Source organism: Cydia pomonella, chromosome 5 (genome assembly GCF_033807575.1).
Source record: "Cydia pomonella isolate Wapato2018A chromosome 5, ilCydPomo1, whole genome shotgun sequence".
Classification (NCBI taxonomy): Eukaryota; Metazoa; Arthropoda; class Insecta; order Lepidoptera; family Tortricidae; genus Cydia; species Cydia pomonella.
In genome coordinates, this window is record NC_084707.1 from 625,068 (window position 1) to 642,907 (window position 17,840).

Here is a 17,840-nt window from a genome sequence, read left to right on the forward strand (position 1 = left end):
TAATAATATTTTTTCTTTGACCGTTTGTTTCATATTTAACCCTTAATAGGGCACCGGTCATATACTTACCACTCCTTTCTGTCAAGCACAAATTAAATACAATTTGAATTATCTGGTGGTTTAAGAGGTTTATGAACGCATACATAACCTGCTATTCATAAAAAAATATGTTGGCAACACTGTGAAGTGCCATACGTAGGTTCTGTACCAGCTAAGCAGAGAATTTGAAAGTCGAACGATTTTTATAGTGTTTAGAGAATATTTGTAATCAAAGTGTTCTAAAAAGATTCCGATAGGTGGTTTTTGTTATTTTTATGGAATAATTAGTTATTTTATATAGCTAATGAAATGCTATTCACTCTAAAATACATATTCCCACGAATTAGCATGATAGCTCAAAGTTGGTGGTAAATATTTTACCAGTGCCCGTTACGGTCATAAAAGTACGGATCAAATAAAAAATATTAATTTTTATTTTCTTGTTTTCAGTAAATATGTCTAGATAAAAGGAGTAAAATGATAAAGATATTCAAGAAATACTTAATAATAATCTTTTCAGCCCTGAACGCGAGTCAAATGATGATATGTGATATATTTCTAATTTTGTTAAAGAGTATAATTGAGATAACTAAGTTATGCGAGAATTATCAAAAATTTTGAGTTCTGAGGTTGACAAAGAGCATTTTGTTTATACCAGAGATGATTATCTAGAGGTAGACGATATGGCAACAAGCGAAAATACCCCACAAAATACTAGATATACCCCACAAAATACTAGATATACTCCACAAAATTCTTAATCAGTCTTCTGAAGATATTTTGGAATTAGTTGACAACGTAACCATGGAAAATGCAAAAATCGCAAGACCTGTTACCCCCTTAAATAATATGCCTACCCCTATTGCTTCATCTAGCGCCACTGAGACAACTGATACTCAGTCCAGCAAGGAAATACCACGAGTTATATATATATATATATTTTAATTAAATTACAAAGTAAAGTTGTGCCTAGTTCCCTTCTCCGTTCAATGCAGACACTGTCCCCGGTCATCAATTAAAACATACCTCAAGACATGGATGAAACTAAGTTTCTTCGTATAGAACCAGCTCAAGAATGGTCCTCAGATTTACCAGTACATCGCATACCCAAGTTTATTAGACCACTGCCATTTAAACACAACTCTACGGTTTCTTTGAATATATTTTTTTCCTGACGCGGCCTGTGAACTTATTACAGAACATTTACGCTATACAAAAGAATGCTTGGCATTGGGTTACTTTACTACAAACAAAACCGAAATACTCACGTTCCCTGGTATACTTATTTTGACGGAACTCAATTCACTACCTGATTGCAACTTATATTGCTCTTCAGATCCGTTTTACAGAAACCAAGACATTTATGAAGCGTTTATATGTAAAATATTTCAAAAACTGATAGAAAACGCTTCACCAGTCTGAAGACAGCATTTCCTCATGTAGCACGAACGGGCAACGGTAAAATACTTACCACGTCCTAAAAATCATTAAGAGGTAACGGTCATATAGTTACCACCACGATTTTCATGAAAACTAGTTTCCTGAAAAATATTTTTTTACTACCATGTTAATTGTGGTTATATTAAATATCTAAATCACTCACTGAACTTGTCTTATTTCAAAATTCATATCTCTGCCCTATTAAGGGTTAAATAAATAAATGAATTATCTATGAATTATGTCATGTGTACTAATAAGTGCGAGATAGATGATTTATTTTTTCGTGACCATTCAGCGTAAGCGGCTGACGCTATCGTCGTATCAAAACTTAAAAGCCATATTAAATTGTTAAAACAGAAACAGCCCCAAGGACTTCGCGTGCTGTCGCGTTATCGATAAAAATATTTTCGAGGACGAGATTTGCTTGTATCTTTATACGAATAACCTGAGAAGGCGTCCAGAGGGACGTTTTGATACCAATTTATTGTAACAAAATAGTAAAATCTAAGCTAATTGCACTGAACAGCTGTGAAGTGAGACAGTGCTACCATATGTTACCATATGTCATACGAATAGGGTTGTTTCCAATTTTTTGAAACGCTTGTATTACGTTCTACATTAACTAAAAGTTTCCTTAAAATTCAACTTTTATACTAAAAACGGCTTTAAATATGTTAAATTAACAAAATATATTTTGACAGATGCTTTCGCGCCCAAAACGCTCTTTGATAATTGTGTGTCGTCACAGTTTACGGTTTGACACATAACTACATACACACGTAGAAGATACGAACTGTCAACTGACATTTGTCATTTGTATTTGTATTGCCTAACTGTCAACAGTGTCAATCCGAGAGTTGTGACGTCATCAGAATCTTCTGGTCTTTGGTCACGTGACGTGTGCCAAAAGATATTTTAAATTCAATATTTACAAAAATATAGTCATTACAGGTCCCCTAAAAGTAGTTTAACATGTTCTTATAATCCAAAAGAATTTATTGGGATACAATTCTGCCCTAAGATTTGTAGATGGAAACAACCCTATTACAATTTTTTTTCTATTAAAGGAAAAGTGTAAAATCTTATCGATTCGGGCAAGATACGAACTTGCGACTTCGCTCAATTTTTCGGTCAATCGCTCGTAACCAACTGACCTTTCGAAGCGTACCAGAAGCTGTCGAATTTTTACATTCCTTGCTTTTGTTTACTCACCTTCGAGAGGCGAATAGTGACATACGAAAAATGACAAAATACACCAAAGTGGAGATTTTTTTTTATTCCTTCTATTTCAAAATTTGTTGTATCGCTTGGAGATGTGCTGGATATACATTTACAACAGAATATATGGTGATGATGATGTTTTCTGAAGCTGTTGCATGTCAAGTAGAGTTATTTTGTTCTCTCTCTAAGAACTTAGTATCTGAAAATGAGTAACATATTAATAGGTTACTAGTACATATTAGACTTTATGAAGTAAATCCCCCTTTTTTCAATATAATTGAAACGTACGCTAATTGCATAAGAATTAATCGTGAACACTAAGTATCCTCAAAGTTTAAGACTCAAGTCAAACAATTATAATTCCACATACACCCACCCTTCCAAAAGAACTTATCTTAACAAGTAAAGGGTGTGTCTTAAGCCTTTTTGTGTAAGTTTTTGGTGTTTATTAAAATCCAATTTGCATAGGGGCTTGGAGTTTGAGTCGCGATTCGAGTTGAATTTTCTACGCTTGACGCAGAGTTGGGAGTATACGAGGCTTAGTTTAGGCCGTAAATGCTGGCATAATAGTTACCAACGTCATGGAAGAGATGGCGCTAGTAGTCACGTTTAAGTTAAATAACCGTATCTAGGTTAATGTGATTTTTTTGGTGCAGACAAGAGGGTAGACGCGCGAAGGACAGTAAGAAATGGAGGTTGAGTGCGAACATTCTACGAGGAGTGATACTTGCTTTTGGATCAATTTAAGGACTTGTGGTGTTATTAGAATAATGATGTGTCTCTTATGGATTGTGAACAATGTATATCAGTATTTACATTTAGAGTGAACAGTGATCCGAGGTAATCGTTGTTGGGTAATATGAACTTACGGTAAACTTAGTGTGAGGAATGGGGTCGCTATAAGGGGTTTGGAGGCGACTATTAAACTTAAGAAACCAGATGGATCATCATGTGAAATTCAAGTTATATGTAGGTAATAAAATCCAAGCCTCATAAGGTATGAAGTATGTTAATATGTCGCTTTCCAGTATCAGTGAAGGCATCAGCTCATTCGATAGGTTAATGAATATGGTGAGCTTGACGACATCTACATCGATACGCCTTATCAATTAAACTATTATATATTGTACCGCCTAAAAACATATTACGAGCAAACTAAGTAGTAAAAAATAACATATATACTTACATAAATATCGTCGGTCTGCCTATATTCATGCACTGAAATGCCCCTCCGGCCCTACGCATACTTATTATTATTAATCACTTATTATTATTAATCAACTTAATTATTATTAATCAATTAATCAAATCAGTTCAATTAATCATTTATCAATATATTGTTGACATTGACGTTTTATGTTCTAAGATTTACTGATAAGGTTTTCTGTCCTTTATTTTCGTTTTATTTTATTGTTATTAAGTAAAATGCTATTATTATGTTACCTAATACTCTAGAATAGAATATGTAGAATAATAATAATAATATTGTGTGCCCTTACAGGGTGTCATGATCTAACTTTATATAATGTAACACCTATTATGTACATAACAATACAGTATTGAATAAATTGAAATTAAATATTAAGCTTATAATTGAAATTATGAACTACGTATAAAATAAAATTATTTACCAGGTAAACATAAGGCAGAACGACAAAAAAATTGTCCCGATTCCGTCTTGAGTAACATACCGTATATTACCCGCGCTACCGTATTAAATCGGCGACCAACTTTTTAATTCAAATGTAAACAGAGTAAAAGTTAGCTTTAATTCAATACGTGAATTATTCATATCCATTAGAACACGCTAATGTTCCCCGACACTCGTACAGGCGGCTAAAGTTGTGTGAAATCCCTACGTACATAATGCACACATAGATGAGTATTCATTTTAACTTCAATGTATCATACAGTTTTAAATCATAACTCATTATTACATTCGTGATAAACTTATTTACTATGGTATTTATTATTTGACATGTTATAATGTTGTAATCATTAATGACGTTATTCATAAACGCACTACAATACTCAATTTGTTATTAATCGTCATAATTTTATCCCATTCGCGCCTTTTGGGAATCCACCACTTTTTAATGTTGTTAGGTTGAAAATCGAATCAAACGCCGTAACCTAGATGTACCCAAGTGGGTACAATAGGCGCTAATGGGTTAATAGGCCAATCAAGTTAGAAACAAAAAAAGCGTTTTGAGGAATTAATTCACAGCAAGCTGGAAATTGGTTTATTATTTTATTTATTTTTCAATTTTTTTGACATTTAGAATTTATTCTAGAAACATTCTAGACTAGTATTTTTTATACAATTGTTTTTTTTGTTGTATGACGATATTTTGTGAAATTCTTAGTATTAAATTTGATCTATAAATTATATTCATTAGTATTATATATGGAATAATATTTACAACACCAATAAATTGCTCTGATAATTAGCTTAAGATAATTATATGTAATACTGTCTTACTATTCATAAGTGCTTGTTACTAGGCCTACATAAATAAAGTATATTTGAATTGAATTGAGTTGAATTGAATATTTTCCTTAGTTCCTAAAATGCGAGTACCTAATCCGTGTTTGCGTATTCCCAAGAGGTGTGCATAAATTTTGGGACCCTTGAGAGATATATTTTTTCCTTGGATTGCCAAATCACTAGAAATAGAAGGAACCCGCCATTAATTACAAGGGCAATATCAGCAAGGTTTCGTGAAATGCGTTTTCGTATTTGAACATGATCAAACCAAAAATAAATAAATTCAAAATGGCAGCAAATTTTTAGAACTTTGATAAAAAAATCATATTTAAGGAGCTTTCGGATGCTTAGATATAAATTTGTATCATGATTACAGCGAATTTTCCTTCAGACGTATCGTTTTGCAGCAGCAATGCAGTCGGCAGTGAATCCGTGGATTATAATACTCGTAAAACTGCTACAGTGATGCGTGTGAAATCCTGTAATAAATAAATAAATATTATAGGACATTATTACACAAATTGACTAAGTCCCACAGTAAGCTCAATAAAGCTTGTATTGATATATAATATATACATATTTTATAAATACTTAAATACATAGAAAACACTCATGACTCAGGAACAAATATCCATGCTCATCACACGAATAAACCAGCCAGCTTACCAGGATTTGAACCCGGGACCATCGGCTTCATAGGCAGGATCACTACCCACGAGGCCAAATCGTGTAATCCAACGTAACCATTACTGTACATATTGTATATAATATTCGTTTGTCTAAAAACTGTCCAACTGAATAGTTTATGCATAATTTTTAGAATGCAGTTTGACTTCTAATCCTTGCTGTAGTGTTCCTAGGATTTAAGAAACTTGATGTTGCCAGGCTGAAAAGTAGTGCCGCTACCCTCACCAGCCCCTTGAATTCCCCTTACAATTGAGTACTTGACACAGTCATGTTGAATATTATTACAAAATTTAGTTTAATGGATAGAAAATGAGCCATCCATTATAAAAAAGTGGAATTAAAAAAATAATATTGAGATTATAAAAAAATAACAAGGCTCCAAAGTCTCAAAAAAATTTTTTTTTGTCTTTCAAAAATAGGAAAGAAAATGGTACCATTCGTTTCCATACATTTTATTGAAAAATAAATTGTATGACAACAATACAGATAAACGCAATATTTCAGGGTCAAAATGGCAATTTCCTTGATCTTCCATACATTTAGCACAGAATTATATGATGTGACGTCACATCACCTTATCATTTTCTTAGAGGCGTTTCAATCGTCGAGTGCGAGCGTCAGACTTTAACTCTCATTTCTGACCTTTGTGTTGCTTAAGTGCCATGAGTACTATATAGACATTAGATCTTCAGGAAAATCAAGATCGTTTGACATTATTGACAAAAAACAGTCAAGTAGCCAATTCTCATGCATTCGCAGTGGAACATTTTACACCTTTTTCAGAATTCGAACTTATGTGTTATGCACCACCTGATTGATAATAGTATCATAGTACTAGTGGTAGTTTATTATTACAGTACCTGGGCGACCGAGCTTTGCTCGGTTATAACTATTTATTGTAATATGGTGGTGTATAGGTGATAATCTTAACTACATTTTTTTACTAAATTAAACTTGTCTAAAACAATAAAAATTAAAAAATTATATATAAACTTGAACATATAAAAAAAAAAAAAACAAAAGTTAGCCACCGGGCGAGATTCGAACCCGTAACACTCGTTTCTAGCCGTCTGCGTCTTTACCCGCTGGACCAGACGGACAGTGGCCAGCAACACGAAATTAGCGACCATATTCTGCGTCGAAAGAAAAACGCATGAAAACCCGAAAACACGCGTTTTCCCAAACATAAGACTAACCTAGATCGATTGTATACCCCCAAAAACCCCCATATACCAAATTTCAGCGAAATCGTTAGAGCCGTTTCCGAGATCACAGAAATATATATATATACAAGAATTGTTCGTTTAAAGGTATAAGATATACAAATGATATAATGACGCTTTCTATATCATTACAACTACATATTCTGATAACCATAACCATATTCTGATGGAAAGGCGTTGCGAAAATTCCTATCCTTTTACAAAAACAAGGCATCACCATACATTCTGATAAGTCAACATGCCCATCGCATCCTTATTCCTTCTCTTTCTGTCCTAAGCTTTAGTAGTAAATGTGTGATAGAGATGGCGTGTTCGACTTAACCTTGCGGCCACATGAATTATTGAAGGACCTTTCAAGGGTTGCTTGTTGAATCGGCATTTGTTTTGGCAATTTGAGGGGATTGATTTGAAGGGATTTTTGAGGAGTAAGTAAATATTTTATTTTACCTTGTAGGTAATTGGTTACAAGTAAATATTCTTTTCACCACACCAACTGGTAAAGGCCCTCTTGATTGTTCAAAAACTAGTGAGAAAGTTGCATTTTATCCACATGTGGGGCAAAGTAATCAGATACACATTTTGAGTCGTTTCCTTATGTTAGGTGGTAGAATTTACTTTTAAATGATGATTTTGGATGAATTTTTTTTTATTCAGTTCATTTGGATTTGATTTGGTTTGTTTTTTTTTGGTATTTCATAGTTAGTTTTTCCTTGCGTTGGTGTGGTGAAAAATGTTGTGTTTCACTCGGAGGCAAAGTTTGTTTAACCCTTGTGCCTTGAAACCCTCATAACGCTCAGGTGTCAATATTAGCACGAGCGGTTAAACAACAACTTTGCTTCCTTGTAAAACAAATAATTATTATTGCAACAACAATTATACATTTTACATACACGTAAAACTACAAATGAATTTTAAAGGAAAATAGAACCAGGTAACAACAGGCGGCTACGAGCTAATAGGGTTCCGTACCTAAAAGATACAAAAAAATGCCTTATGGTGCGACTCTGTCCGTCCGTCTGTCTATCACATGGCTAAATATCTCGAGAACCACCTAAGCTAGTGATTTGGAATTTGGAATAGTTATGAACAACGCTATCCCAGACACGTTGAAAGTATCATTTTTTTTGTTTTATTTTTACTATGGAAAATGTCCAATATGAAGAGGGGACAACATTTTCACAGTTTCATTTGAAAGAGCTCAAATTGTACATTCAAAAACAATTTTCCTTTTTTTTTTCATAGTGAAAAAAAGATTTGATTTATGAAGAAAAATGTGAAACAAAATACCATTTCCTTATTTCCGAAGTTTACCGACGAAAAATGATGAAATTTGTTCATAATATAAAAATTATTATAAACTTTACACAAAAAATATAATCAGACAGACCTCTATGTTGATAACTTTTTTTCTTATTAACAAAAAACATTTCCAAATTAAGTTTGCAATTTAACTTGCAATTTCTACGAGATTACATTAAATACGCCTTTTTTCAAATAAAAGAACAATTTTTGAAATCGATTTACATGATAGAAAATTATCCTCGAAAAGCCAACAGACGTGAATTACATTGCGTAAATTAGTTAGACAATTTGCCGATAGATGGCGCTGTACACAATTATACTTAGTACAGGTACTTCTGATCAAGTCTTAAGCCTTTATCGTCATACGAGATAATTTAAAATTTGTTCCGAACCCTCGGTGCGCGAGTAAAACCGCACTTGACCAAGTTTTTTAAAATAAATAGCGGAAATTAGGTAATCTTATAGACACAAAAAAATAATCGACTAAGAGCATGTCGGAACATGCTCAGGTTAGAGTTTCGTGGTTACCATTCTGTCAGAACAGGCCAACCGAAGGCTATTAATTAGTAAGTATCCTGTAATTAATTACAAACATAAGGGAGTACCTTCGCAGCGCTTTGTACGTTTTTATTACTAAGAAGACAAGATTTTTGCAATAAATCAAAAACGGCTAGACCGATTATGTTCGCTATAGTTTTCGTTTAAAGTTTTTACTAAGCTATTTGTTTGAGCCAATGCGATACTCGCCTATTAAAAACTGAGTACGACAGCGCCACCTAGGGGCAACAAGGCGTGAACGCCCGCGGCCATTACTAAAATCAGTTTTCGCTTGAAACTCCTACGTTTGGAAGCATATTATTGCATCGCCGCCGTAGCACCGCCCTTATTAGTTATTTAATGTTTTTTATGTGTTGTATTTCGCCCCGGGGTTGTTAATCATATGGACTACGTCGGATTTGTGATCAAAATCGAGAATCAACAGTCGTTTTGGCATCCAGCGGGCCACGAGGTGCGCCTATCAAAAAAGGACCCGATTTCTGCAGATCAAGCCTGAGCGAAGAACGAGGACCCACCAAGTAAGCCCCTAGATTATGGCTAAGTCGCTTCTCGATTCCACGATTTTTTTCATATTCTAGTTAGCCAAAAATGGTAATAAGGGAGGTACCCTAAAAAAATTGTTTTATTTTACCGTTCTGTTGCCATGCATGATTTTATGTATCCCTGCCAAATTGCAACTTTCTAGCACTTATCACGGAGCAAAGCCGAGGACGGACGGACAGACGGACATGGCGAAACTGGGTTTCTAGGTGACTACGAAACCCTAGTAATCATAAAAAGTACCGTCTCTAAAAATGGAATTCTATTCTATAGCCCACGTTATTTGACACACACGGTCAAAAATCTCCCTTTTTTTTTTAATTTGCTATTAAAAATATCAAGACACGTGCTCTCTTTCACTGCACAAACTAAGAGAAATAGGTAAGTAATATTGATACCGACCCTGGGATTATCGCAGTGACGTGAGAGAACTAGAAACACCCTATAGCCCTCCGTTGTCATAAATCTCCCCAGCTTATATGAGGGCATCGATCAGTGCCTTTCAATCGGTTGTGGCTTAACCTGCCGTTTGAGATACATGTCTGTATTGGAGATTGAATATTTGTGGATTTTATTATAGTGAGATAAAGTCCAGTTTTGATTGTTTTCTTTTGTAGTGCGTGCCAACAATAGGTATTTCGGGCTGTTTTGTGACGGAGGCGGATTCTGATTGTAATATGAAAATGTATTGTTTACAATAGTTACAAGTCGTCTCGTAGTTAAGTATATTAAGCCTACATACACAAGGTAAAAGTTTATTGTTTTTAATCTATATATATATATGCACGTGTCCTGACTGATTGACTCCTCAACGCAGAGCCGAAACTACAAATGATAGAAAGTTGAAATTTACACACTAGGTTGCATTTATAAAGTAAATAAGAGCTAAGAAGCTATTTTGAGAAATTCGACACTTAATGGGGTTGAAAAGGGGACAAAAGTTTGTATGGGGTTCAAGTTTTATTTAACGCTAAGGACTTGATACATTGTAAAAAAGTTTTTTAATAAAATAAAAGAAAACTAATTTCAGCGTTTTTGAAAATTCATCCTCTAAAGTGGTGAAAAAGGGGTTGAAAGATTGTATGGAGAACAAATATTTTTTGAGTGCGGGACTTTAAACTTTGTACGTAAGCATATTATTAAAACACAAGAAAAGTGATTTCAGCGTTTTTAAAAATCACACTCCTAAAGGGGTTGAAAGTTTGAATCCATTACCAATGCTTTGAAGCTTCTTATAAAGGCATAATAGCCGATTACAAATAAAAGTTATTTCAACGCTTTTAAAAATTTCAACCCCTAAGGGGATGAAGGGTTGTATGGGGTTCAAGTTTTATTTTGGGCTAGGAACTTGAAACTTTGTAAAAAGTAATTTGATTAAAATGGAAAAAAACTAATTTCAGCGGTTTTGAAAATTCATCCCTCAAGACGGTGAAAAAGGGGATGAAATTTTATATGGAGATCAAATATTTTATTGAGTGCGGGACATGAAACTTTGTATAAAGGCATATTGTTAGAATTCTAGAAAAGTTAATTCAGCGTTTTTAAAAACGCATCCCCTAAAAGGGTTAAATAGAGATTGATAGTTTGTATGTGGTTAAAAATTTAGTTTAACTTAGGAACTTGAAACTTCGTAAACAGATATTTGATTAAAAAAGAAATAATATATTATAAATTATAAGCCTCCTGGTAAGTTTAGCGAATTCTTGAACTTTTCTATCAAGCCTTGATTTAGTTGAAGATCGTCAAAGTCTTTAGCAAATCTAGATATTTGCCGCTGACCTGACTTCGAGACGAGTTTGATTCATTTTAGAGCTCACCAATCAGCGTGGGCGATTATGATGCAAAAATATGGAAGATGGAGGTAAGTGGAATCTCCATGTACCAAAAAGTATCATAAAAAACCTTAAATAGGTGGCGCTACAATACCTAGAATACTTGAAAAACAATCAAATCATAGACAGCGCACTTCACTCCATCAATAACGCCTAGGTTCTTAGCTACTCTAGCGCTACTCTGGAGAGATTTGGAACTATTATTTATAGCTGACAGCTGGACACGTTTGCAACAGGTCTACCATAAGAGATTTCACTCCTTAATTCCACACTCACAATAATTTTATGCATTCCTATAGACCCCTGAAAATCATCTGTGCTTGCTAAATATTAATTCAAGTAGGTACTATGATCAAATATCAAATATCAAACATTTATTCAGCAAATAGGCCACAGGGGCACTTTTACATGTCCATTTTTACAAACAATAAATTAAAAAAAAACAATGACAAATATCGAATCGATGAAATAATAAATACATGATAAAAAAATTAAACCATAAAATACTAAAATTCTTTAGAGATGTATAAGTCTCTAAGTGTCAGAGATAAAATATAAAAATTATCCTTAGAGATGTAGAGGGTCGCCAAGGCTTGAATTCTTATATAAATAATTAAAAGACAAAAAATTAAAACAGACAAGAACCGAATTCATTAAATGTATAAATTTGCTCTTTATTTTAAATACGAAAAAAAAGCCATACCTGTTAAACATTATCAAACGATTAGCAATCAAAACAAAAACGGTCATTCATTCATTCATTCTTTTTTACACCCATTCATCACTCCATTTCTTTTACCCGCACAATTTCATACTTTTTAATACTCCAGAGAATCAAACGGAAGCCAGGTCCTTCATTATGTTTGTAAATGCTAAAGTCATTTATCTTTATTATAAATGTCGCGTCTGAGTCGTTAATCTTAGTATCATCGAGGGTACAGTGATCGACGCAAGTGGAAGGAAAATTGAGTAAAATGATTCTTAAGTCGTTTGGTTAAGGGTTAAGTAACTTTGCACCGTACTACATATTAACTATAAAACGGGACTTATGCGTTTAATGATTATGTTTTAACATTATCTCCGACGCGAAACAAACATAATTATACGCGATTAAATCACTTTTACGAGTTGTTTTATTTTTATTTGCCCTGTTAGTAAGTTAGATAAGGCCAAATTTTGGAAGCTGAATTTGACCTACCTCCCCAATTCGAATTGAGCTAAAAATTTGCATACATTATGTAAGTTGGGTGACAATGCAATATTACGGTACCATCGAGCTGATCTGATGATGGAGACAAGAGGTGACAATAGGTACTCTGTGATGAAACAACACATCCTAATTGTGTTTGGGGTTTTTATAATTGTATCTATGAGCAATTAGTTGCATGTGATGAGAAAAGTACAGTTAATTCAGCATTTCATACAGTGTACAGTCTTCAGACAGTCTTGAGAAAATTCTAACACACTCAAACACAGTTAAGTTGCTTTGTTTTATTCCAGAGTTCTTATGACCACCTTCTGTGTCCGTCATCAGATCAGCTCAAGCTCTATGATACCATAATATTGCATTGTCACCCAAGTTACATGTATGGTGAAGTTTCAGCTCAAATCAAATACCTAAGGGATAAATTGTAGTAGGTAATAGTGGACATGTTGTATGCATCCTTTGTTTGTAATTTAATATTCAATTACGACGACGACGATAGTTACATATTTCGTATTTGGTAACATTATTATTTGATTATTTACTTGACATGTACTTAAATAACTGACATTGTGAAATTAAAGTTAATCTTAAATTATGAGAGTTGTTTTTTTTTTATTTGACGTGTAAAAATCTGTACTTTTTTACAATAAAAATCTGAAATATGAATCGAATAATGGAAAGTGGGTTTAATTTAGTTGCAAGATTTCATTCGAACATACATACGAACATTTGCAAGTTTGTATGTAAAAGCTTGTAACAATAAAATGTACTTAGCTTATTCAATCAGATGGAGGTATTGGAGTAAAAAAACATGCGATACCACGTCTTTGAAAGTTGGCAAAGTCGGTACACGTAGCTACCAGGGGACCGCTAAAGACCCGCATGCTAAGGACACGTAATGTGACCCCTGAGACCCGCTCGCTCACAAATCGATTCTTTATCGTTACCCACGAGTCGAGATTAAGATTGCGCTATGGAAATATACTAAGTATTTTTTACATACGTCTGTAATACGTTTTGATTACGCATTACTGCTGTAAGCTTGACGACGCCATGATGTCACCGGATAAAGGTACGGATACATACCACAGCATCCAGTGTTGGCCGAACGTTATATAGAATTGACCATTAACCATTACAAATTGAACCGTAAGGGACGGTTACAGTTTACGGTTCAATTTGTAATGGTTATTGGTCAATTCTAATTAACGATCGGTTATGATGCTGGCAAGCATCATTGCTTTAGTATTCCAGCGTGGCGTTACTGCCGACTGCATTCCTGCCGCAAATGTCGTAATCAAAGTTGGCAGCAATGCAGACGACAATAAAGTTACGGAGCAATGTTTATTTCTTTATTTTATTTAAACTTTATTGCACAAAAAAAAAACCTTACATTACAAAAGGCAGGCTTAATGCTATTAGGCATTCTTTACCAGTCAATCTTAAGGTTTATCAGAGAGAGAGTTATCGGCGGACACAGGATTTTGACTTTTCCTGCAGAAATGTAGTGGACACTTGAACAGCAATACTGCTGACTGCATTAATGGAAACTTGAAATCAATTGAAACACTTTATGAACCAGGGTCTGAAATAAATGATTTTTATTTCTTGAGTAAATTATTTTCATCCAGGTCACCCAGCATTATCCAGAACATCGATATAGCTCTTATAAATAATCAAATAAATATTATGGGACAATTTTAAATAGATCAAACTATACTACTAATCTCAATAAGTCTTGTGTTGAAGACGATTATATATAATATAAATAAATGCCCTTACAAGGATCCGAACCTGGAACCTCCTGTTTCGTAGGCAGGGTTATTACCGACTAGGCCAGGGAGATCTTGATATTTTATTTATTTTTGTCAACCGTCTTCCTCCACACATCGCCGATAAAGACACACGCGATTAAAGATCCCATCATGACAAACAAATCGATCGTGTCAGCGTGACAAACGACGCTATTTGTCGCGCGATTCAATGACAAACAGATTATTTGGTGCGGAAATACATGGAATAAAAATTGAAATATATGCGCCCTTCTGACATACTCGGGCAAAACAGCCTAATTTAACGAATTGTTTTTGAGAAATATGAACCTTAAAGCATGAGGCACTTGCAATTCTTCTGGTAGAAACAATTGATAAGCGGCAATTTTCGTACGTTACGTAGTTTAGTACTAAATTGGGAATATACGTCAAACTCAGATATGGAACATTAACTGTACCCAGAAAATTCACTTCTAAAAAGGCAAAAGGAACATAAGTTTTGGAGCTTACAGTGACGCTTCAATCGAAATTCAACGATCTCTGTCTAAAGACTCTAAAGTCGCTTTTCCTTTGAAATGTGAGTGTGAGTGCTCTGGTGCTTACGACGTTTCAAACAGCGGGAACAGTTTATTGATGACAGTAATGTATAAGAGAAGTTGGGACCTTGCAATTTGGCAGCTTTGAACGTATTTTCACTTAACTTTTGTTTACCTTTTCCGCGGTTTTTGTAGTGATGTGTTTTTGTCTGGATCCGGAAATGGGAGGGTTATGTTGGTATGTAGCTCGTTTGAGGTCGTTGACTGATAATGGTCATTTATATTTGATTTTCTATCGCTTTTTTGACCATGGTACCTTGTCAAATTGACAATAGTATGAGGTCCCTAGCAACTTTCATATTAAATGTCACTGTGATAAGGTCCACGTGCTACTTGTCCGTCCAGCTATCGCTTTACAAGAACTCACCAAATCACCGTACACTGTCTTGTACTAACCGTACAATTTTAGTCGTCTTTAAAGCTCCCAATACCTTGATACTGGTGACATAGCCCCACTGGACTGAAGCCCTAATTTAAAAATAATGAGTGAATGAATATTCCTCGACTGTTCCTGTAATATTCAATAGAAAACAGAATAGAAATTTATTAGCTTAAGGCGTATTTTGCTGTACTAGGCATACATTTATTTAATGTACCAAGTGTTTAGTATTAAACAATAATATGTTGACTACACTTTTATTACTACATAGTAATTTGTAATTAGCAATATGTAAAATTAAAACTATTCTTGCTTGGTTTATAAATAACATCATTTTGCATATTCTTATCTAAGAGGAAAATAATGATTTACATATAGCGATTAATGAGAAAGGACCAATCCACGGATAACAATTTGATTAAGGAAGTAAATTTACATATAAGCTTGCAACATTCTATTTGAGGGTTGCGAGCAGTTTGCGGCTAGAACATCAGAATGGCGCCATAAGTTAATAAAAGGTGTAGCTATTTTGGAAAAAGGTCGCCCTGAATACCTGGATCAAAACCACCTTCAACAGGAGTCTCGACCTAAGCCCTCCTACGCATAAGAAGAAGGCAGCTTTATTGTGCACAGTGCGATCGGGAATTTAAAACTAAGTTCGTTTTTGCGAGCCATATACGTGCCCATTAGAGACAATTATAAAGGTCGCCGATGTCGGATACGACATGGAAGACTATAAATTTATGTGCGTATAAAATAATGAACTTATTGATAGTTACATTTTTTATTATTATAATGAAATGCAACAGATTACGACATTTATTTTAAGAATAAGAGTAGTTAAGTAGATCGGAAGTAGATCTTGTATCTCAAAAGTATGTTCTTATATTTTCTAATTTTACTTTTGGTGGTACGCTTCGGGTGTGCCCTGTAAATATCATATACCTAATATAAAACGTCACAACGTGCACTCGTATTGAGGGAAATAAACTTAAACCACTTATAAAATTATTTTACTAAGGTTTAGGGTAGAGTATTTTTAGCGTATGCCTACCTGCTTACTTAAGTAAATTATATATTATATTATTTTAATAACTATGCACTCGTTACTTAACTTATAATAACTTTACTGATAACACAAATAACGTTATCTTTATGTTACATAACGGTAGCATCATATTCTCTATTGTAAACATACAATTACGCTAATCATTCAGATAACGCCCTATTTAATAACATGACACTTTGCCCCGATGGTTTAGTGTTTTGCCGACTTCAACAATAAGCAGTCATGTCGCAAAAGGTAGCTGTTGTTACCGGCTCCAACAAGGGCATAGGACTAGCCATCGTCAAGGCCCTTTGCAAGCGCTTTGATGGAACAGTGTACCTGACATCCAGGGACGAAGGCAGAGGCAAGGCAGCGGTAGCAGAACTTAACAAACTTGGACTCAAACCAGCTTATCACCAATTAGATGTCATAGACAGAAAAAGCATAGAAAGATTCAGAGACTACATCAAGAAAAATCATGGAGGTATAGATGTTTTAATCAACAACGCAGCTGTTGCTAATAGTGTTGCACTGTATAATAACTACGAGGAAAGCAAATATATTATCGACATCAATTATAAAAGCTTCCTGACCATTCAAGAAATACTCTTCCCGCTTATAAGGAATAACGGAAGAATTGTCAACATCTCCAGCGATTGTGGGCATTTGTCTAACATTAGAAACAAATACTGGATCGACAGACTATCGAAAAAAGATCTGAAAGTTGCGGATATCAACGAATTCGTCAATTGGTTTTTAGAATCCGTGAATAATGGTAATTTTAACTACGATGACATTGCTGATAGTGGAACTGTGGCGGCATACAGAGTTGCAAAAGTTGGAGTTAGTGCATTAACTATATTACAGCAAAAAGAATTGGAACACCGAAATATATCGGTCAACTCTATGCATCCTGGATTGGTTAGAACTGACATGACAGTTGGCGTGGGATTCTACAATACTGATGAGGCGGCAGAGACGCCTGTGTATTTGGCCCTGGACGCCCCCGAAACTCTGAAAGGGGCATACATTTGGTATGACAGGAGGGTGCTGGATTGGTACGATTATAAGGCGGATTGGTTCTTTAAATCGAGCACTTTGAAGGCTTAAGAATACAGAGATTTAAACAAAAATAAGATGGTGATTTTAATAAAGTTGCAAACATTAGTATTATGAGTATATCCCATATTTACTCTCCCAGCTAGCTTTTGTACCTACCTGTTTTAATTAGAATTGATTTGTTTCAATAAAGTGTTCTATACTCTGATAATGTTATCTTATTCCCTCAAACATTTAGGGCGATCTAATTGTGTTCTAAATTTGATCCAAACGTCTTTGTTACTGGTTTGTACTAAGCCTACCTGAAAAATGTTTTGACTTTGACTTGATAAGCGTGTTTCATAAATACAAAAACACGTAAAGACTAGACATGAGTGTGTCAATAAGGAAACTTATTAATGAAATGCTTATGATGTGTTCTTATGGTATGTTAAAATGGAATCATAATT

The 17,840-nt window shown here is 34.4% G+C and overlaps 1 protein-coding gene across 1 annotated transcript; it reads left to right on the plus strand.

Annotated features, from left to right (window-relative positions):
- The first annotated feature begins 16,533 nt into the window (after nt 1-16,533).
- Nucleotides 16,534-17,602, plus strand: LOC133518316 (carbonyl reductase [NADPH] 1-like). The gene has a single exon (XM_061851989.1). It carries the CDS (start codon nt 16,576-16,578, stop codon nt 17,440-17,442), a length of 867 nt encoding a protein of 288 aa, XP_061707973.1. The 5' UTR covers nt 16,534-16,575; the 3' UTR covers nt 17,443-17,602.
- Nucleotides 17,603-17,840: the final 238 nt, after the last annotated feature.